This window comes from Polypterus senegalus, chromosome 15, assembly GCF_016835505.1.
Source record: "Polypterus senegalus isolate Bchr_013 chromosome 15, ASM1683550v1, whole genome shotgun sequence".
Classification (NCBI taxonomy): Eukaryota; Metazoa; Chordata; class Cladistia; order Polypteriformes; family Polypteridae; genus Polypterus; species Polypterus senegalus.
In genome coordinates, this window is record NC_053168.1 from 58,047,500 (window position 1) to 58,071,674 (window position 24,175).

General features: G+C 38.6%; 1 protein-coding gene across 1 annotated transcript in view; it reads left to right on the plus strand.

Moving 5' to 3' along the window:
• Positions 1 to 8,548, plus strand: part of ankmy2a (ankyrin repeat and MYND domain containing 2a) — a 58,209-nt gene extending 49,661 nt beyond the window's left edge. Inside the window, exons 8-10 of the mRNA XM_039737082.1 lie at positions 6,058 to 6,186; positions 7,777 to 7,921; positions 8,109 to 8,548. Coding sequence (XP_039593016.1) covers positions 6,058 to 6,186; positions 7,777 to 7,921; positions 8,109 to 8,239 — 405 coding nt within the window. The 3' untranslated portion in view covers positions 8,240 to 8,548. The remainder of the gene's footprint in view (positions 1 to 6,057; positions 6,187 to 7,776; positions 7,922 to 8,108) is intronic.
• Positions 8,549 to 24,175: the final 15,627 nt, after the last annotated feature.

Here is a 24,175-nt window from a genome sequence, read left to right on the forward strand (position 1 = left end):
AAGCTGTTTTTCCACTGGGTGGCACTACTGCAGGTCTCTGGGTAGGTGACCCAAAAGATGCTGTCTGATTTCTGCACATCCTATACTCCTGTCCCCTCAGTTCAGGTCAGTTTAGGCAGCATGGCACTGGTATAGAGCATTGTTGCACCCACCACACAACAAAACAGCTTGGGATTCTGGTTGATAAAAACCCCCAGGCAGATACCTGGTCTAGTCCCACCCCACAGAAATGACCATCTATCTTCTGCAGCCAGGTGTTACGTGGGCGTCCTCTTGGCCTGGTCCAGCTGCTTGGGTCTTCAACAATAAGGATCCTGTGAACCGGGTCACCCTCTGAGAATCGTGCCACATGGCTCTAGTGCTGTAACTGACGCTCGCTCACAATGCAGGTAATGTGCCTCATTTGGGAATCTGTGACCATCCGCTCATTTGACACAAAGTCAAACCAGCGGTACCCAAGGATTCTCTGAAGAGACACAGTACCGAAAGAGTCCAGTCTTCATCTCGGGTCACTGGATTGCATCCATGTCTCACAACTATATAGCAAAACAGGAAACAACAGGTCATTTGGTAAAGATATTGGGAGCACCACATCCCCGTTTAACGTGACCTCATGACCCCCTCATACTCTCCCAATTAATCAAGGAGGAGTCACCTGAGACATGAATGTCGCTGCCAAGGTAAGTGTCCCCTGCTTTACTACAGTTCTTTGATTCTCTCTTTCCACACACTTTCACTTGCAATGATTGCCTTTACATAAAGGCTCCAGCATTCATCTGCTTCTGGGAACCTCTTTCCTCTGGTATCTGTCCTTTCAAGTCTCCTCGTGACTCCTCACTAAATGTGCTAATGCTAGTTGGTGCTTCTCAGTTCTCACTTTCAAGCTGTGGAATGGGCTTCCTGTGAACTTCACAGCCACGTCTACTAGTGTTAAAATTAATGATCTTTCTTTGGCCAGCAGTTCTTTTTAATAGATAACGTTTATTAGATACTGAACATCAATCTTTTTTTATCCTTTACTTTGTGGTGTGTAAGGTAGCATTTTAGGAGGTTTCTAGAGAGTGTGAGCAGAAATCTCCAGAACTCTGTGAAGATATGTATTTAGGATATTTTCATTATCATTCATGATGATTCACAATGCAGAGAATTAATTTCATAAGAGAAATGTATAAATATATAAGCATGGCATCTGACAATAATGGGTTACCAGCTGAACTTTGTACATTCATCATATGACTGTCTTTTTTCTTTCCTCTATGAAGTCTGGTTTTCTGCCACTCCTTAACAGATGCAGGTAAGTTGAAGTGGTGAAATTGTCAATGTACAGCATATTCATGATTTTGGCCATGGTTTCTGACTGTGTGTGATCCCCCCGTCCCTTAAAATGGTAGTGCAGTGCCATGTAATGAATCCCATTAGAAAGGTTGTTCATTACCAATCTGATTTTAAATTCAGGTTTAACTTGGGAAGCAAGTATTATTAAACACGTTCCTAAAAATATCCAAGATTATTTGCACAAATTTGTGAGGGAAATGTCCTCAGAGAGTTTGTCTCTGTACATGGAAACACTTAATCAGCCTGTTCTGTTCTAATTTCCATTCTTTTTAGAGTGTTCTGCTTTAAACCCACAATTGCATTGTGGCTTATTGAAAGACCTCAGAGTCTAAATCACAACCATATGTTTACTGAGAATAAAACCATATCGCATCTCAATGGCAGAAAGAAGATTGCACAAATGTAAAGCATTCTCTGACTCTAAAACAAATAGCTTTTCTACACGCAAAGACTGTTTATTTTTTGTATTGAATGCTTTATCAACAATTGGATGTTTGTGAAGAGCTATTGATGTTAATAATAGTGTAGTCTTCCCTAAATGTGTGGTTTGGGCTTTTTCTTTAAATACTGTGCAATTTTTCTATAGCACCTTGCCACATTGTATTGGGTGCTCTTTGTCACACGGTCTGCGAGACAGGGATCTGCTGCAATTAAAAAAAGAATTTGCTTAGTTGGCCCTGGCAGTTGTCATATTTGTTATCAATGTGAACAGTGTGGTCAATACCTAGAAACAGACTTTTTTGGTGAACATTTTCAATATTACACAGTAGGAGTCGACTTAACTTCTGTGACAAATGAGATGGCACAGGACTGTCCAGATTGTGTGGGAAATGGGCTGCATGGAGTCGAAGCTGTGGGTTTATGGAGAGTAAAGTTATGGGAGTGAGAGTGACAGTAGTTGCAGTGAGTCAGAAATGGAAAGAATCAGCTGCTGTATGAATGGGATTAGGATTTATCAGTTTTGCTTTCAGCTATGCCAATAATGAATTAAATAATTTAAGTCTACTTTTTTTTCCTTACCTTTCTCTATAGGAGGCGTTCTCCGGCTGTTAGACTTACTATATACCATGGTGACTGAAACACACTCATTTTAAGAAACCGAATACAATTTATTGATAAACACATGGGTTAAAGAAATAATGATAACTACATATTTTGGTTGACATACAAGACAGACAAACATGTGACATAGAAGAGGCTGGCTGTTTAGTGTCCATTTAGAGTTCTAGTTTATCTTGGCACAGATAAACAGTTTTACCATATCAGGTCTTTAAGAATAAGTCTGATGTTGTGTGGAGTTGTTTGTTGTTGTTGCTTCAGGTTCAAGTGAAGGATTCTTCTTGCATTGGAGTGCACTCTTTCTGTTTGTTATGTGATCCTTTGTTCCATGGTATGCTGTCAGTTAAACTTTTCCCTGTGTCCTCTGCAACTTCATAGGGAAAAGCATTACACTTTCTGGCAGAAAAGTTTAGATGCGGAAGTGCCTTTCTTGAAGTAATAGCTGCTTCTAGAATGACTTCAGTTAGTGGTACAGGGCTTAGCTTAGCACAGTGGATCTCAGTCCACAAAGAGAAGTGATTGTCTGCTTCTCATTCCCTGAAAAGTGAATGGCTTGTCAGCCTTTTTCTTTCAGAGAAAAGTCCTCAGCTTTCAGAAAGGCAGGAGAGATGAGTGCAGTTAGTTTTTTTTGAAGGAAAGTATAGCTTCCAGTTACAGAACCAGTGCCTGCTCGTAGACAGGTTATTTTGTCCTTGTCACTCTTTGAATTATAGATCTTTGTTTGGACTTGGGTGTCCATTTGACTCCTTCTGGTCTTAAAGAGATCTCTTCAGAGATGCCCGTTTAACTCTGATTTACACTTTTACTATCTGATGAAGTACAGTCTGGTCCTGATGTTGTAAGAACTGAGGTTCAGTCATTTATTTTGGAATGAGGTTGGGGGAAAGTAAAGCTGGATTTCTGCACCCCCTTTTAAAAATCTGCCTTTTAATAGCTCTTCTGTTCCATTAGAAAGTATAGCAGAATAGGCAAATGTACAATTTCTCCTATGCTGCAGTGAACAAAAAGACCCCCCATGCAGTCAAAAGTTAATTGGTCACAAGAGAGGGAGATGTTCTCCATAAAGTTGGCTGGATGCTAAATCCAGAAGCTCACATAAGGACTCACAACCAAGAGGTGCACCACCTGAGAGAATTTCCCACTTGTGGTTCTAACATAAAAGACAGCAACACTAAGGTAGCGCTTATTATATAAAACGGCTTAGAAAAGAGATCAGCATAATTGAGGAAACACTAGTCTGGGGACTGTTTTGAAGCCAGTGAAGATCTCTAAATCTCACAGAATGACCCAAGACTAGTTACTCGTTTCATAGCTACTAAGAAGCTAGCGTCAAAACCATTACAATTAGAAACATCTTCAAAGAACAAGAGAGACGGTTTCTAGTTTTTGCACGCCTAAGATTTGGATTTCAACAATGGAAATGAAAAATTTGTTAATGAAATCCAATAAGCTGTAAGAGAGTTCTCATATTAAAGTTGCTAATATAGAAAGCAAATTAAAAATCCATTAGAATAATTTTAGAACTTTTGAAATTGCTGCACAAAAGAAAGGCATTGCAGTGTTGCTCGGTGAGTAGAATTAATTAGTAATGTCACTGTGGGAGTCTTTTCTTTTTAGTTTCTGACCCTATCAAAGCTTTGAATGGATTCGCCTTTACATTCTTATAACCTCCACATGTGCTGACTCTGGATGACTATGTGCTTTTTCTCTTTAACCTCACTGGTGCTTTTGACATTGTTAACAGCAATGTCCTCCTTGTTGGAATGAGTGAAATTTGCTTCTAATGGTAGTGTTCCACTTCTCCCGCTGTGTGCAGACTCATTGGCTTTTACATGTATTTGTTTAGCCGATGCTTTATCAAAGTGTATAGTCCAGTAGTTTCAGCAAAAGAAAAATGCTTGGCTTCAGACGGTGAGTATGTGTTAGTGAACAATCTTATATAATACCTATAAAAAATATTCACTGACTTTGAAGTTTTCACATTATAGTTTTACTAAGCATTGAATCACAGTAAATTTAATTGATCAACAAAAAAGACTCTTTAATGTCACACCATACAATCTAGAAAGTTTTAAATGATGCTGATTCAACCTGACGTAGCAGAAGCCCTAGGACCATATTAATACTCACCAGCAACTTAAACAAGGAGGCAAAAATCTTGAAGGATCTCTCCTGCATCAGAAAACACAACGGTAGGCCATTTACACAGTCAAGGTCACCATTTGCAGTGTTGTGGGAGGGACACGACTTTTTGGTGATGTGTGGAGAGTACCTTTGTGTCTACAAGAAGGAGGCCCAGAGTTGTTCCATTAAACCAAGAAATCACACGTCTTGGCCTCCCATGGCAAGCCCATTCTGGTGTGCTGCGAAAGGCACACGGACCACCAGAAGGACCCTAAGTTCAACAGAAACAATACTGTAACCATGGGGCTGTGAGACAACTCTTTGTTCTTGTCAGGGTATTTAAAGGTTTTTAGGTGCTTGCTAATCTTGCATATGCATTTTTATTTCTTTAAATACCCAGGCAACAACAGAATAAGATGTAAGCTACTGTTCTATCATTTGTTCCTTGCATTTGCAGTCTGAATGATGTATTTATATTCTTGGTGTTCAAGAGTATGAAGGATGCCACCCATGCTCTATCTTGTTTCAATTTTTTCTGGTGACTTTCATGGACAGGAAGATATTGGACACATTGAGTGAGTCAGCAATTTGTATAAAGGTGGGCGGTTTGTTACAGCAGCTCAGAGCTAAACATGAAGAGTCTGGGTTGAGATTTGATGCCACACAGAGGTGGTATCATTAGACACTAGATCACTAGCAGTCCTGAGTGGGCAAAAAAGGAGCACAGAGCCTCACGAGTGTCTGCATATATGTATGTGTGTGTGTATACGCTGATCCATTGACTACTTAATGTATGTTGCTAGAGGGAGTCAGTGGATTGACCTGAAAGGGGAAGTGACATGCGCCGGTTGGATACAAGACATGCTGCAGGATATTGAACCATCTGCAGTAGCTTGCTAGCACGTGTACTGTAGGCACTCATGCCAGTAAGGCGTTGCAGTATTCAAATCATGACAAGACCGATAACTAAACTAAACTCAACTCCGTCAGGTATGGCCTGATCTGGCAGATGTTGAACAGGTTGAATCATAGAGCTCTCCATTGCACTCATTCAGTATGACTCTAAACGTTTCTAAATGTCCGATCATAATCACCTCTCAGAACACAGTAGCTTGCTTTCTGCACCTGATTGGAGAGTTGTTGCCCCACATAATGCAGCAGCTGTAGATGAGTGTTGGCTACAGTGCATAGTGATGCTGAAGGAGAATCAAAGTTCTCAAGTGAAGTTTTCATTCTTGGCCTCTTTACATATGGTTGTGACTTTTGGTTGGTGATAAGATTATGAAAGTGAGCAGTCAAAAGGGATTCCAATGAAGTGTTGCAAAACTCATGAAGGGTGTAGAGGGCAACAATCTGAGAGGACCTTAAAATGGAGTTTCTGTTCCTGAATAGTTAAGGCCCAGATAAGGCCATAATCACTCAACTCTCACCATGATAATCAGAGGAGAAATTAGAGAAGTATGCCAATAATAAGGAAAATGTCTATTTCATGTAAAATCCTGTGCTTTAAGATGGCTTCCCATTGTGTTTCTTCCTCAGGGCAGTGACCCAACTGCTTTGTCTGTGCTCACTCAAGCCATCACTGGCCAGGTTGGCTTCATTGATGCAGAGTTCTGTACCACTTGCGGCGAAAAGGGAGCGGACAAACGATGTTCATCTTGTAAAGCGGTAGGATCAAAAATACATTTATGATATAATTAAAGAGAAATATTGTGCGATATTGTAATTTGATGTTGAAGGCATGAATGATGTTTCTATTTTCCTTTACTAGAAAATTGTTTTCAGTCATTTATTTTATACATAGACTCCTCAGTTGAGTAAATTCATTAATACAGGTAAAATTCTGTTATAACGAATATCTTTACAATAAATTTTCATTACAACGAAGTATTTTTATGGTCCCGACAGTTTCCCCATATGACACGAGTCTATAGAAACCTTGTTACTACGAAGTACATTCAGCAGATACTTTCATTATAACGAAGTGCCCAAAAGGCCTTGAAATGCCTGAATGAATTATCCGCAGAGCAGCTAGTTCTGTGGCCGCAGCTCAGTTGTGCACAACAATCCCCAAACAGAAACATTGTAATTTTTTTTTTCTTTATCTGAACTTTCCGCGTACTGTTTTTTTTTTTTTGTTTTGCCCCTTTTTGTTTCCTGCGGTTTTCAGTGATACATTTTGCTTATTGCTCGTCAACATTTAAAAAACATCCATTGGAATTTAACTCATTGTCACTCTCCTATAGAAACGGCAGACACGAAAAAACGATAACAGTTCATATTAGAAAAAAAACTTTACATTTTTGAAGCTGTCAATTGCAGCAAAAAAAAAGACGTTGCCAGTGAATTCAGAATTTCACCATCGACACTGTTAACTTTCTTGAAAGACAGACCAAAAAAGTAGAAAAATCTCGGGTTGCAAACGTATGTGAACTGCTGCATTTGAAGACATCAAAAAGCAGTTTTTATGTGGTTCAGTGATGCTCGTTCAAGAAATATTCCTATTAATGCGGCACTCATACAAGAAAATGTGAGGTTTGTAAACTCTTGGGACCTCCCGTAACTGGACAACACGCCGAAGAGCGTCCCGAAGTGCAATCACCGCATCTGTGGAAGACTTGTTTATCTGTTGCTGGGGCAACAGCTGGCTCAAAGATACTCTGCGTGTCTCCGCCAAAGCAAATAGAAAAGATACCGATGGGTGATGCAGCCTGACTGCTGTGTCTGTGTATAGCAGAGTGGCAGATCACGCTACAATAAGTAAGTGTGCCGTTCCTGTTTTAAGCTGAATAAAGTTGGTTTTCCTAAAGTACTGAGACTCCGCCTCATGTTTTGGGGACTTATAGCGCAACCCCGATTTTTTTATGATTTGCTTCTGTGTCACTTCACTGCAGCGCTATGAGCCTGTTTTTGCCCTGACCCGGCAACAGACAAGCAATCTTCCACAGACGCTGCAGTCGCGCTTCGGGAAAGTGTATTATCGCAAGGAAATGCTGAGAAAAATTCTAGTCAGCATAACTTGTAGGCAGGAGGAGATTAAAATTAACACAAAATAAGCTATTGAAATGATTGCAAACGCCTGGGCGCAAGTTAAAGAAAGCACTATAGTAACAAATGCAGAATCTCATTACAACAAAATTTTCGTTATAACAAAATATTTTTTAGGTCCCTGGGTGTTCATTGTAATGGAATTTTACCCGTATACATATTTTTAAAAATTGGAAAAGACTCCTAAATGTGCATATTTTTTATTTGTAGGTTATCTATTGTGACCAATCATGTCAGAAGCAGCACTGGTTTACACATAAAAAAATTTGCAAACAACTAAAAGAACAAATAGAAAAGCAGGAAAGGGAAGGAGCTAATCTAAAGGAAAAAGAGGAGAAACATATTCTAAAAAAAGGTCAGTGTTCATTAATATGGTTGTAAAGTTAGAGAATGTGCCCAGAAATGTTTTCTGTACAGTACAAAAGCATTGTGACAACTCTGTAAATGACTTGACGAGTGCTTTGCCTCTTATTATGTTCAATTTCATAAACAAACAGAGCCACTGCAGAGCAATTCGACATTGTTTACTCTTTCATTTACAGAGGAAGTCTCAGTATGTGGCACAGTGACTCAAGAATCAACTGAAACATCTAACACAGAAGAGAAGGTGCCAGAAGTGCAGGAAGAGAAAAACTCTGTAGCTTCTGAAAGTGTACAGACATGTGAAGAATGAAACGGTCCTCAGATGTTTGGCCAAAATCCAGCTCTTCTTATATCAGCGACCTAACGTATGCCCAGCAAAGTCACAGCACCTGCTGTGTGACGACAGCCGAGCTGGACATTCCTGTTTATTCTGGCTACCAGCAGGCTGTCAGAAAGATTAGCCTGGCAGAGTAAGCCTGCACATGAACTGAACAGCAGCAGGCCAAGTTGAATAATCACAGCTGAACGGGAGTAGATGTAGAAAACACCGGGACCGCGCAGCCACAGCTTTTAAGTTATGTATCTTTCCCAAATATTAATAAATATTTTGTTCACAACAGAGTTTTGATGAAGTGATTTGTTTTAAAAGCCTAAAGTAAACATTACTTTGGAAATGTAAAATAGTCACTAATTGGTTTAAAAACACTAAATACAATCAATGCCTATAAAGCAGGGGTAGGCAATGTCGGCCCTCGTGGGCTGTGGGTTTTTATTCCAACACAGTTTCTTAATGAGAGGTCAATTATTGCTCAAGTGACTTTATTGATGCCTCATTTTAGTGGTCTCGCTTGTTAAGGTTCTTAATTGCTTATGTCAGTCTTAAAGAGCTGCATTCACTGTTTTAATAGCTCCTTATTAGCAATCAGATGCAAATGACAAAGGAGCCAGCAGTTCTCCATCGAACTTCTTTCCATTTACACCTCAGTGGCTTCATCAAGCACTCTTTGGTTAAATAAAACAAAAAAATGTGACAGATGAAAAATCTTCAAATCATTCAGATGATATCCCTGGAAAGGAAAAAAAATCTATGAGTTAAGAACCTAACATTGCAGACTAACAAGCTGTAAAGTTCAATAAGGCAAGGTTTACTTTCTAATTAGGCAATTGTTTTATAATGAAAACCTGAAGCCACTGCGGCCCTCCAGGACCGATGTTGACTAACCCTGCTGTTAAACATATTCACCCCTTGGGAGTTTTCACATTTTATTGTTATAACACTTTGAATCACATTGGATTTAATGTATTTTTTGACACCGATCAGCAGAAAAAGACTCTGTGAAAACATATTTTTTTAAAAAATGATTGATTACATAATATAGGCATTCACCCCATTTAAATCATCAGTAGGGCAGCCATTTGCTTTAGAAGTCGCAGAATTACTAAACTGGAGATCACCAGTCTATAGTCGAGACACATCAATTGATTTAGTATAACTGTGCTTGCATCTTCTTCTTGTGGTGAATTGGTATCGGTGCCTCACATACACGTTGAAGACAAACTTTGTGAAATGGTGATTATAAAGTACGGGTCAGGGAGGGAGACTAGAATATCCAAGTTATGGAATAGAGTGATCCCTCGCTATATCGCGCTTCAACTTTCGCAGCTTCACTCCATTGCGGATTTTATATGTAAGCATATCTATACTAATAAAAGGCAAAGCCCTCACTGACTGACTGACTCACTGACTCATCACTAATTCTCCAACTTGCCGTGTAGGTAGAAGGCTGAAATTTGGCAGGCTCATTCCTTACAGCTTCTTTGCAAAAGTTGGGCAGGTTTCATTTCGAAATTCTACGCATAATGGTCATAACTAGAAGCTATTTTTCTCCATTTACTGTAATGGAGTTGAGCTCGAAAGCCGTGGGGGGCGGAATTTCATGTGACATCATCACACCTCCCACGTAATCACGCAGTACGTAGAAAACCAGGAAGAGCTCCAAAAACCGCTGAAGAAAACATGCATTATATAATTAAGAAGGCAGCGAAACAATTAGAAGCGAGCGAGTGACATATAAAACCATATTCAGCGGCTCACGTGAACTGACGCAGTGCGCATACAAAAAGCAACAGTTCCAAAGAGTGCTGAACAAAAACCGAATTACACTGCTACGCTTCAAATAGACAAACCACACGCGTGGCTAATAATAGAGGCTTCGCCTCTAGCGCCGACATCCAAGGTTCGATTCCCGAGAGGGATGCACTGAGTATGTACGCGCGCTTCCCGATTCATTTTAGCCTCGCATCCCCTTGGTTTGAGACGTATGAAAAAATATGCGGTTAACGCAGAAAGACAGATCACCAATTGAAGCTTTATGAATAATGGATACTTTATTCGCGATCAATGATTGTTTTGGTAAAGCCATACTCAGTGTATTCATTAGATGAACGGTAAAAAAGTAATAGCGAGGGGAGGGTAACTTATTTCTTTTCAAGTTCTATTTAGTCCATATGTGTCAAACTCAAGGCCCACGGGCCACATCCAGCCCGGAGTGTAATTAAATCTGGCCCGCGAGATCATTTTATATACTGTATTATTATTATTAATGGCCCGGGGATATGAAACGCTGGTAACACAATAAACTACAGATCCCATAATGCAGCGCTACACCTGCCTTGCCAAACACTTACTGCGTTAATCAAGTCTAGCTTATGATGCTGCAAGTTATTGCAAAGCTAGCTCACACGATGCCGAAGAGAAAAGGTGATTCTGAAAATAGAGCCTTTAAAAACCGATGGGAGGCTGAGTATATGTTTACTGACATTGCCGGTAAACCCGCAGTGTCTCATTTGTGCAGCTAATGTGGCTGTAATTAAAGAATTTAATCTAAAACGGCACTATGAGACAAAACATCAAGATAACCTGAAAGACCTGAATGCAATGCAGAAGATACAGAAAGCAGAAGAGTTAAAGAAGAATCTGACACTTCAGCAGACGTTTTTACCCGCAAAATCACAAAGTGATTTCAAGTGAAGCTACTTTTATGGGAGACACAAATGCACCAGTGCAACTTGCCCCACTTTCCCTGTTGCCAAGTAATATTGAACCATTATAAGTTATTTAAGGTTTGAGTTGATTTATTCCGGAATAATATTCTGTCGACTAAATAAAATTTCCTTCTATTTAAAATTTAAATAGAACTTGAACAGAAACGATAGTTCATAATATCCACGCAGACTTGCACGTAAGAGCGGGAGTTATCCGTTTTAACAAGCAGCATATTGCACTGATACAAAATAGCCTGCTCATTTAATTATTTAGGAATGGATAAATAAATTAAGATTTTGTACAAATAATGTTTTTCATTTTTCTTCCTTCATGGATTCTGCCACCCCCAGCAACAGTTGCTCGCACCCCAGACTGTATATATGTGTATGTGTGTATATATATATATATATATATATATATATATATATATATATATATATATATATATATATATATATATATATATATATACACACATATGCATTAGGAGGCAGTCAAAGAGCCTAAAGGTGAGTGAAACATCGCAAGATAGAGGGTTGTCACGTGGTACTTACCTAGATCTCTGGTCAACAGAAAACCTGAAGAAAAATAATTCCTCCACTTCCGGTTCCAAATGGGCATGATCGCCACTTCCGTCAACCATGATGACGCCACTTCCGGCTCCATCAATCCACCTCACTACTGTCTCATAATGATGACGTTGTTTCCGGTTCCTGTTTCCAACGTCACTTTTTGCCAACCATTTCCTGTCCCATAATCCTTTTCTCTATAAAACCGCCATTTTGACTTAAGAAAACTGTTCACTGTTTTGATTTAAGACATTGAATCATTTAATTCTTTATTTATCTGGACGACAATATATGGGGACGGTCCCCAAAACTTTGTTTTGTTTTGTGCTGTATTATTTGGAGAAGAATAATCACCACCATATATCTATACTAATAAAAGGCAAAGCCCTCACTCACTCACTAACTCACTGACTCATCACTAATTCTCCAACTTCCCGTGTGGGTGGAAGGCTGAAATTTGGCAGGTTCATTCCTTACAGCTTCCTTACAAAAGTTGGGCAGGTTTTATATCGAAATTCTACGTAATGGTCATAACTGGAAGCTGTTTTTCCATTTACTGTAATGGAGATGAGCTTCAACGCCGTGGGGGCGGAGTTTCGTGTGACATCATCACGCCTCCCACATAATCACGCAGTACATAGAAAACCAGGAAGACCTCAAAAAAGCGCTGAAGAAAACATGCATTATATAATTGAGAAGGCAGCGAAACAATAAGAAGCGGCGAAAGTGACATATACAACCATATTCATGAGTTCTGCTACTTGAAACAAAGCACGATGTAAACCTACACTTTAAATTAAGTTCATAGACAGGCTGCGCTGGCGTTTGTAATTTAGTGCCTGCCCATATAAGGCCGTCCGTCAGCGGCAATCCAATAGCAAACTGCCACGGGTAAATATTCACGGGTGAAGGACTGTGCTTATGGAGAGGAAGATGAGATGGTCAGGGTGGTGTTTGACACAAACTCAGCTAAACTGCGAGAGAAAGTTTTAAGTGCCAGGACTAAGGTAACATTAAATACAGCCATGGACATAGCGAGATGGCACCAGCACAGCTGGGAACCTTCATGCATGTACACCGAGTGGCTCACGTGAACTGACGCAGTGCACAGATAAAAAGCAACAGTTCCAAAGAGCTGAACAAAACCGAATTACACAATTGAAAAGGCAGCAAAAATATGAAGCGTCTGATAAGCATATTCATAAATCCAGCTACTGCGGAAACAAAGCACACGTGGAAAAAGTCAATGTCCCGCTAAAGGAAGACAGTGTAAAAAACCGTGCATGCAGTGTGTCAGGTCTCAGATAAAGAAGAAGACGAGCTGTTTATTGATGCAGTAAGAAACGAATCGATGAATGAAACCTGTCATCTTTACAACGATTGACAAACACGGAATGTAACTTGAACACAACACATCCTACAAATACGAACCTGATTGAAAGAAATAATGATAATCAAATCCTTGATGACAGCAACACTCAGTAACACTCACAAAACAAATACTGTATATTGACAGTCATGTTACGTTATTTTTAAAATGTTCCCTTTTCTTTTCTAGCTTTTTAACACACTACTTCTCCGCTGCGATACGCTGGTATATATATATGTATATATATATATCCCGATCTACATACTCGAATAATGGATACTTTATTCGCCATCAATGATTGTTTTGGTAAAGCCATACTCAGTGTATTCATTAGATGAACGGTAAAAAGTAAGAGCGAGGGAGGATGACTTATTGAGGCATGCAGGCTGTAGTGCGCCAACTCTATCTGAATTGCGATCACATTTGAAAAATATATCTTTTCAAGTTCTATTTAGTCCATATGTGTCAAACTCAAGGGCGCGGGCCACATCCGCCCGGCGTGTAATTATATCCGCCCGAGATCATTTTATATACTGTATTATTGTTATTAATGGCCCGGTATATGAAGCGCTGGTAACACAATAAACTACAGATCCCATAATGCAGCGCTTCAGCTGCCTTGTAACACTTACCGCGTTAATCAAGTCTACCTTATGATGCTGCAAGTTATTGCGAAGCTAGCTCACACGATGCTGAAGAGAAAAGTTGATTCTGAAAATAGAGCCTTTAAAACCGATGGGAGGCTGAGTATATGTTTACTGAACCCGTGTGTCTCATTTGTGGAGCTAATGTGGCTGTAATTACAGAATTTAATCTAAGACGGCACTATGAGACAAAACATCAGGGTAACCTGAATGCAATGCAGAAGATACAGAAAGCAGAAGAATTAAATAAGAATCTGACACTTCAGCGGACGTTTTAAAACCGTGCACAATCACAAAGTGATTTCAAGTGAAGCTGCTTTTATGGGAGACACAAATGCACCAGTGCACCTTGCCCCACTTTCCCTGTTGCCAAGTAATGTTAAACCAAGTCGTCACTACGGTGTTCCCAAATACGCACTTTGCTGATAAACTGAGCGCACTGAGTTTGCACGGCGCTTTGGTGACTTTGAAGAACAAAAAAAGTCCGTCTACATGCGGCTCAACCTTGTGCATGTTTGGTAGCACATATCTGTGTGAGAAGCTCTTCTCAGTGATAAAGACTAACAAAACAGCACACAGGAGTCGCCTCACTGATGAGCACCTGCAATCCATCCTGAGAATCTCCACAACACAGAACCTCACACCAAACAGAAACGAACCTGTTGCCAAAAAGATGCCAGGCGTCCAGCTCTAAAATGACATATGAGCAAAGACAACTGAATGATTTGATTTGTTATTGCTGAAAGGAACACATTTTATTTATATTTCCAGGTTTTGTTATGCAGCATGTTCATATTTGAATTTGTATAATTTTGACAGGATATATTTTTATGGAGAGCAAAATCTTTTGGGATATTTAAAATCTAAGTTTATTTTTTATATAAAATTACATAAGAGTAAAGAAATTTGAATGTTTGTTCTTTTAACGTTTACTTTATTTCTAACTTGTATAATTTAGACAGGATATATTTTATGGAGAGCAAAATATTATAAGTTGTTTAAGGTTTGAGTTGATTTATTCAGGAATAATATTCCTGTCTGTTTTACCATTCCTACCAAAGATATTTCTGTCGACTAAATAAAAATTCCTTCTATTTAAAATTTAAATAGAACTTGAACAAATACGATAGTTCATAATATCCACGCAGACTTGCACGTAAGAGCGGAGTTATCCGTTTTAACAAGCAGCATTGCACTGATCTGAAATAGCTGTGTGTGTATATATGTAGATATGTATGTATATGTATATATATATGTTTATATATGTGTGTGTGTATGTATGTATGTGTGTATATGTATAGATATCTATATATACAGTATATGTTTATGTGTGTGTAAATATATATATATAGTAGTGTGTTAAAGAAGTTATGAAAAGAAAAGCAAACATTTTAAAAATAACGTAAGATGATTGTTAATGTAATTGTTTTGTCATTGATATGAGTGTTGTTGTCATATCTATCTATTTATATATATATATTTATATATATATATATATATATATATATATATATATATATATATAGCAAAATACCCAAGATTGGCAGCGGAGAAGTAAAAAGAAAAGGAAACATTTTAATAATAACGTAACATGATTGACAATGTAATTGTTTTGTCATTGTCATGAGTGTTGCTATATATATATATATATATATATATATATATATATATATATATATATATATATATATATATATACATATATATATATATACATATATATATATATATACACATACTATATATATATATATACACACACACATATATACATACTGTATATACAACATATACATATCTACATATATACTGTATATACACATATATATACAAATCTACATATATATATCTACATATATATATATATTAGGTGGGACTCGATTAAAAAATTAATCCAATTAATTAGAGGCTGTGTAAGAATTAATCTTGATTAATCGTATGTAATCGCACACGTAAATTTGCCCCAAATCGCAAATGTTTTTTTTTAATTTAAAACGGTTTTAGTGGGCTTACAGAATCAAATAATAGACATGGACATGAATATTGTAAACTGAAGCTGTTTTAATTTCTGAAAAAAGCTTTTAAACTGCATTTGAATTCAAAACAGAAACAAAAATATCATCCCTGGTTAAAATTGGGCAGACTTAAAAATAAAGTGGTAGTTTAAGTACTTTAAGTACATTTTCAGAATAGTATTGTCTTTAAATAATAATAACCAAAATTTCAACATAAAGTGCAGTTTTTCTTCTTAAAAAATAAGTCAGAAACATAAAAGGTAATTTGACCAGCTTACTCTTTAAACTCTGAGTAACATTAGCCAAAATTATTTTGTACATTAGGCTAAAACAGTGTGATCATTGAACATTTTGTAATTAGATGTATTTAGAATTACTAACGGTCACGGAAGTCCAATGATCCCCAGTAAGAGCCACAAAGTCCGCTTCTGTAATGCATCTAATTTTGCTTGCTTTTCAGTGTGCACAAAACCATGCTTTTATCAAGGCTTCGCTGGTAGTCGAAATGATCAGTCGAGGAACGCTTTATTCCGACTCTAACATTTTTGTAGCTGTGATGTGTGCATCAGTGTAATGGATGTACCAGGAAATCATGCATTGACAAAAGTTCCCGCTTGCTTGGAATTGAAAGTGTGATTAAATGCGTTATTTTTAACGCTATGGAGTACATGCATCAAGCTTCTCAGCTGTGCTTGTGCTAAGAAAGGGAAAATTTTAAAAATAACGTAACATGATTCTGCTAACCTAATATTTTTCATACGCCCCAAACCAAGGAGATGCTAAGGTAAAATGAATCGGTAGCGCTGACATAGTCAGTACATCCCTCTCGAATCAACCTCAATGTCGGCGTTAGAGGCTTAAGACTCTACAATTAGCCACAGCGTGTGGCTTGTCTATGCTAAAGTATGTATTGTAGATCGGGTATATATATACATTTATATATATATACCCGTATCGCAGTGGAGAAGTAGAAGTTATGAAAAGAAAAGGGAACATTTTAAAAATAACGTAACATGATTGTCAATATACAGTAATTGTTTTGTGAGTGTTATTGAATGTTGCTGTCATCAAGGATTTGATTATCATTATTTCTTTCAATCAGGCTCGTATTTGTAGGATGTGTTCAAGTTACATTCCGTGTTTGTCAATCGCTGTAAAGATAAGAGGTTTCATTCATCGATTAGTTCCTTACTGCATCAATAAACAGCTCGCCTTCCTTTTATCTGTGATGTGACAAACTGCATGCACGGGTTTTTTTACACTGTCTTCCTTTAGCAGGACATTCACTTTTTCCACCGTGTGCTTTGTTTCCGCAGTAGCTGCACTTATGAATATGATTGTATGTATAAGACGCCATATTTTTTGCTGCCTTCTCAATTGTGTAATTCGGTTTTGTTCAGCACTCTTTGGAACTGTTGCTTTTGTCTGTGCACTGCGCCAGTTCACGGAGCCGCTTGGTGTTCTTGCATCAAGGTTCCCAGCTGTACTGGTGCCATCTCGTAATGTCAGCAAAGACCCGGCACTTAAAACTTTCTCTCGCAGTTTCAATGAGTTTGTGCCAAACACCACCCTGACCATCTCATCTTCCTCTGCATAAGCACAGTCCTTCACCCGTGAATATTTACCGCAGTGTTTGTATTGGATTGCCGCTGATCGACGGCCTTATATGGGCAGGCACTAAATTACAAACGCTAGTGGCAGCCTGTCTATGAAATTAATTTAATATAAACTTACGGTTCACGCCGTGCTTTGTTTCCGCAGTAGCTGTACTTATGAATATGCTTGTATGCATCATTTGCTTCATAATGTTTTTCTGCCTTCTCAATTGTGAAATGGCGTTTTGTGCTGATCGCTGTTTGGAGTTCTTCCTTGTTCTCTACGTACTTACGTAGGAGGCGTGATGATGTCACACTAAACTCCCCCACGCCATCTCCAACTCAAGACTCCATTACATTATATGGGGAAAAATAGCTTCCAGTTATGACCCTTATGCGTAGAATTTCGAAATGAAACCTGCCCAACTTTTGTAAGTAAGCTGTAAGGAATAAGCCTGCCAAATTTCAGCCTTCTACCTACACGGAAGTTGGAGAATTAGTGATGAGAGTGAGTGAGTGAGTGAGTGAGTGAGTGAGTGAGGGCTTTGCCTTTTATTAGTATAGATATATATATATATATATATGACAGCAACACTCATCATTAACAACAGTGACAAAACAATTACATTAACAATCATGTTACGTTATTTTCAAAATGTTTCCTTTTCTTTTTCATTGCTTCTTTAACACACTACTTCTCCGCTGCGAAGCGCAAGTATTTTGCTAGTCAATAATAGTAAAAGGCAAAGCCCTCACTCACTCACTCAGTCTCTCAGTCATTCACTCATCACTAATTCTCCAACATCGCGCGCAGGTAGAAGGCTGAAATTTGGCAGGCCCATTCCTTACAGCTTACTTACAAAAGTTAAGCAGGTTTAATTTCGAAATTCTACACGCGTCATAACGGTCAACAACGCCCGCCATATTGAACTTTCTTATTCATTGCCCCATCTTCACGAAATTTGGTAGGCGGCTTCCCTGCGCTAACCAAACCGATGTACATACTTATTTTGGTAGTATGATGCCACGTCCGCCATATTAAACTTTCCAACATCACTAATTCTCCAACTTCCCGTGTAGGTAGAAGGCTGGAAATTTGGTATTTATCAGGTGGTTTGAAGCCACTGTCGGCCTCCATATTGAACTTTTAACGGAAACCGATGTCCGCACTTATTTCGTTAGTATGACACCACTGTCGGCCGCCATATTGAACTTTCCAACGTCACTAATTCTCCAACTTCCGTGTAGGTAGAAGGCTGAAATTTGGCAGGCTCATTCCTTACAGCTTACTTACAACAGTTAAGCAGGTTTCATTTCAAATTCTACGCGTAACGGTCATAATGGTCAACAACGAAACCGCCATGTTGAACTTTCTTACTTTCCAACGCACCCCATCTTCTGAAATTTGGTATTTCGTGGTTTGGCCACGGCTTCCTGCACTAACCGAAAACCAATGTACATACTTATTTCGTTAGTATGACACCACTGTCGCCGCCATATTGAACTTTCCAAGCGTACTAATTCTCCAACTTCCCGTGTAGGTAGAAGGCTGAAATTTGGCAGGCTCATTCCTTACAGCTTACTTACAACAGTTAAGCAGGTTTCATTTCGAAATTCTACGCGTAACGGTCATAATGGTCAACAACGTCCGCCATGTTGAACTTTCTTATTTACGACCCCATCTTCTCGAAATTTGGTAGGCGGCTTCCCTGCACTAACCGAAAACCAATGTACATACTTATTTCGGTGGTATGATGCCACTGTCTGCCGCCATATTGAACTTTCCAACAGTCTTTGTTACTTATGGGCCCATCTTCAAGAAATTTGGTACACGGATTCCCAACGCTAACTGAATCCTAGTTACGTACATATATACGTCCATAGCCTGCACCTCGGTCACCGTGTGAGGTGGCGTTGTGTCCCCCATCCCAACGACTCCCACGTTGTTGGCTGGCTGCCTGCCTATATACAGTGGTGTGAAAAACTATTTGCCCCCTTCCTGATTTCTTATTCTTTTGCATGTTTGTCACACAAAATGTTTCTGATCATCAAACACATTTAACCATTAGTCAAATATAACACAAGTAAACACAAAATGCAGTTTTTAAATGATGGTTTTTATTATTTAGGGAGAAAAAATATCCAAACCTACATGGCCCTGTGTGAAAAAGTAATTGCCCCCTTTTTAAAAAATAACCTAACTGTGGTGTATCACACCTGAGTTCAATTTCCGTAGCCACTCCCAGGCCTGATTACTGCCACACCTGTTTCAATCAAGAAATTACTTAAGTAGGAGCTGCCTGACACAGAGAAGTAGACCAAAAGCACCTCAAAAACTAGACATCATGCCAAGATCCAAAGAAATTCAGGAACAAATGAGAACAGAAGTAATTGAGATCTATCAGTCTGGTAAAGGTTATAAAGCCATTTCTAAAGCTTTGGGACTCCAGCGAACCACAGTGAGAGCCATTATACACAAAGAACTGTCACTTACCGAGTTGTTTCCATGCCCGGAGATGGCACCTACCTTTTCCATTCTCTTTGTTACATATTGCACGGCCATATCAGGCTCACTCTTGATATCCGGAGGAACATTGTGTCTTATGTATTGAATGACTGGGACAGGTTCAAGGTGTGGACTGATGACGGTACAGGAGATAATTATACTACACAGGAGCACTATAAGAGTGAAATGGTTAAGCCCTTCACCTATGGTTCTGCATGTGAGTTGATGACTGCCGCTGAATTGTTCGGTTGTCGCTTTCAAGTGTACCGAAATGGCCAAATATTTTACACCTTTTGACATCCGCCAATGCCTCTTAAACATCTTAGATTCACAGGTGACGATTTCAGTAGTGGACATGTTTAAACTCTCAAAAGCTGGATGTGATTTTATCGATGTAACCGGTCGTGTGCTTACAACGCTTGACAGATGCTGAATGTCACTTCAACACAAGTCCTACAAATACTGTCGTAATTGAAACAAACCATGACACTCAAACCGATTATGACAGCAGCAATCCAAGCTGTGAGATTTGAGACAAGATTACTGTTCACATGGCCAACTGTACGTTGCATGCTCAAGAGTAAGCTCAGCACACAGCTTGGTCATATTACAACCGGAGGGCCGAACTCACAATGTGGTATACAAAGAGATCCTTAGCAAATAATTATTGGTATATTTTCCCTCAGTTTAAAAAGGTTTAATTTTCTTCTTAATAAAAATTTTAATGCAGTACTTCGCCACTGCAAAGCGCGGGTATTTTGCTAGTATATATATATATATATATATATATATATATATATATATATATATATATATATATGACAGCAACCCTCATCACTCACAACAGTGACAAAACAATTACTTTGACAATCATGTTACGTTATTTTTAAAATGTTTCCTTTTCTTTATTTTGCTAGTCTAAATATATATCATGGATTTTTCACTGGTTCGTGGATTTCTGCGAACAAGGGGTCTTTTAATTTATGGTACACGCTTCCTCAGTTGGTTTGACCAGTTGATTTCATACAAGGGACGCTATTGGCGGATGGCTGAGAAGCTACATAATCAGAGCACATATTATGTATTAAATAAAACTCCTCGGTGATATACGATATGCTTCGCACGCGGTGCTTCACATACTTAAAAGCACCGATTGATTTTTGATTGTTTGCTTTTCTCTCTAACTCTCTCTGACATTCTCTGCTCCTGACAGAGGGGGTGTGAGCAGAGGGGCTGTTCACACACTGGCCTAGAGGATACGGACACTCCTCTAAAAAATGCTGAAAGACTACCTTCACATTACTCCCTTTTTTGAGGCTGCTTTGTCGGGCGGTGCTTCGCATACTTAAAAACACCTATTGATTTTTGATTGTTTGCTTTTCTCTCTCTGTCTTTCTCTCTCTCTGACATTCTCTGCTCCTGACGCGCACTCCTTTGAAGAGGAAGATATGTTTGCATTCTTTTAATTGTGAGACGGAACTGTCATCTGTGTCTTGTAATGGAGCACAGTTTAAACTTTTGAAAAAGGGACAAATGTTTGTTTGCAGTGTTTTAAAGTCCCTGTCTCTACAACTTCCTGTGTTTCTGTGCAAATCTGTGACCCAAGCGTGACCATATAAAAGTGACAATATAAATGTATGGTTTTTACTTCGCGGATTTTCACCTTTTGTGGGGGGTTCAGGAACACAACCCCCGCGATCGAGAAGGGATCACTGTATCCCTTGCAGTTCAGTTAAATTAACCCTTAAGAAATGGAAAGATCATGGCACAGCTGTAAATCTGCGGATATGATTGTAGAGACTGTGGACACAACAAATGCTCATACACCTCATCAGTTGTAGCTTTTTGTTAAAAAAAAAAGACACAACATCTTAGCTAGAGTTTGCCAGAAGGGGCCATGGGAGACGCTGAAGTTGGCTAGAAGAAGGTTCCGTGGTCTGATGGGACCAAAACCAAGTTTAAAAATCAATGCAGCGAAATAAAGGGAAAAAAATCCTGGAGCAAAACCTGAATCGGTCATACAAGTGCATTAAGATGCAGTTCTAACAAAACTTGACTTTTGCAGACACCTTCCTATTAACAAAATGGTTATTGAAAATGTTACATGATCTTTTTCCTAAGTGTAACTATTACAATTAACATCTAACCTGCTTGTCCACTTCACTGTGGCGGGTCACCAGTGCCTGTTCAGGCAGCAGTGAGCACGATTTGGACACCAACCGAGAAGTCCGGCAGCAGTGTATTAACCTGTAATTCCATTTCAAACTGTACAAGTGTGCTTTTAAATTAGAAATATTTTAAAATATTAGTTATGGGTTCTTTGTTTGTTTATCTGAAGTATCAAAACTGTTTCAAAGTTTGAGACACTGTGCCAGCATTCCACTCTCCATGGTATTTTGGAGTTTGACACGTAGTATTTAATTTTGAACTGATTTCTCTGTGAACATTTCAGGGTGGCTTTGACTGAGAAAATTGCACCAATAAATGTAAGTAGCTAAGATTAGTTTTGACAGCTATAAATTAGCTTAGAAGATAAAGATATTCATTTTTAGTAAATTATTATCCAAAAAAAAGTTTTATTGTTCTTTTAGACAAGCATAATTACAGTTGTGCATTTTATATTATTTAGTACAGCAGAGCAAGGTTTTCATTAACCATACTTTATATTTAACATAAATTAACTGCTTTGTAACTGTTGACATTTATGTCATAATTCAATAATTGCAAAGTTATTAAAAATGGCATGTCTTTTGCTAGGTATTCACCTTAATGTAGACAAGGGGAAGATGCATAAGCATAAAGTAAGATGAAGGCCTGGGTCAGCTTTTACGTCATAGAAGTAAAAAGTAAAAAACTGAAAGGTCTGAAGGTTTGTACTTTTAATGCTGAAATTTCAAATGACAGTAAGAGTGAAGTTTAAGGGAATGCTTAATCCTGGGTTTGAGTTCTGATAGAGCGTGGAAGAATGGTAGAATCACTTTGAATTTTATTTACACTGTACTTGCATAAGGTCGGTGCTGGGGAACATTACTTTTGAAAGTCACTTACTCAATACTTACAAAAAAAAAGCAAGTAAATATATTATGGAGCAAAGTGTAATGTGTAATAAACAGTGTGTTGCTTCTGTGTTCCTTTTTTTTGTATGAAAAAGTGCACATTTGACTGGCCAACAGTAATTTTTGAATCTAGACAGAGAAAGAGACTCGGCTACATGTGACCATTGTCTTGTGTTTTATTAATACATTTACAGAAGTCCTTCATGTGCTGTGAAGTAAATAACACCCGTACCCCTTTTTACATCCCCCTTGTGAACACTGCCCACGGTGCCACCTGACAACAATGTTTCAAAATATCTATGGCAAAGAACTGGATTAAATCTAAACTGATACTTTATTTAGAGGTATCTCTTACTGAATTGCATGCAGCACACTGCTGGGGTGTGTGGTGTGGGGTACAAAATCTGTACATTTTGGTTTATATTTCCATTATATTTTTGTTTAAGACAGGGTAACAGATGAATTACATTCAGGGCAAATCAAAGCATGTCTTCTTCCCAGTTATATCTCACTTTTAAAACAGCTGTTCCAACAAAGAAAGGAAGACATGCTGGTGGCACAGGCTATCAATTACTTTATAACCTGAGAAAGGATGGACATCTAATTATTTTACAGTCCGGAAAGTAAGACATAGCAACACCTCAGAGAACATCAAAAATGTTTTATTGTTTGGGAAAACAGGCTGGGATTGGCTCCAGCAGACCCCTGTGACCCTGTAGTTAGGATATAGCGGGTTGGATAATGAATGGATGGAAAACAGACAGTGAATTCATTCATCACATTGACAGCCAGCCAATCAAAATATCTTATCTTGCAAAACCCCCCAGTAGAATTTCAGAATAAATGCGCCTTGTCTGAGGAGCGATATAGTAAGAAAGGAGGGAGGAAGAGAAAGGAATGATGACTTCAGAAGAGAACAGAACGACGGTAACGTGCGGCCATTTCCATCTGGTCATCAGAAAAGCATCATGGATGAGTGCTAGATCACAAGCCGCCTGTGATATTCTTCCTTGTCATGTTTACTTTTTCGTAAGCTTTTTCTAAAGACTATATATATCCAGACTTTACTATCAGTCCTATTTTCTATTATTCTTTGTTCCACTGGTATTATTATTATTCCTGTAATAAATACCATGCTGCTTTTAACTTTCTATGCTTTGTCTTTATGTCTTGAGCGATTGAAGTAATAAGTTCAATTTCTTTGAGCACCTGGTGCGGCCGGAGGTTTGCCATTACCTCAGTACTGCGAGGTTTATTAAGGCTAAGGGTGAGAGCTCCACTCAATAGTAGGGACCAGTACATACAGTAAGGCATTTTTGGCTGATAAATGGCCTGTAGTCAAGAGTGCTGAGCCTTTGTATGTTTAAATGTATTCTTGTAGACCAAAAGTAATATTTCGGTCTGAGATATCTTTAAAACATCGTATGTTGTTTGTACCGATAATAA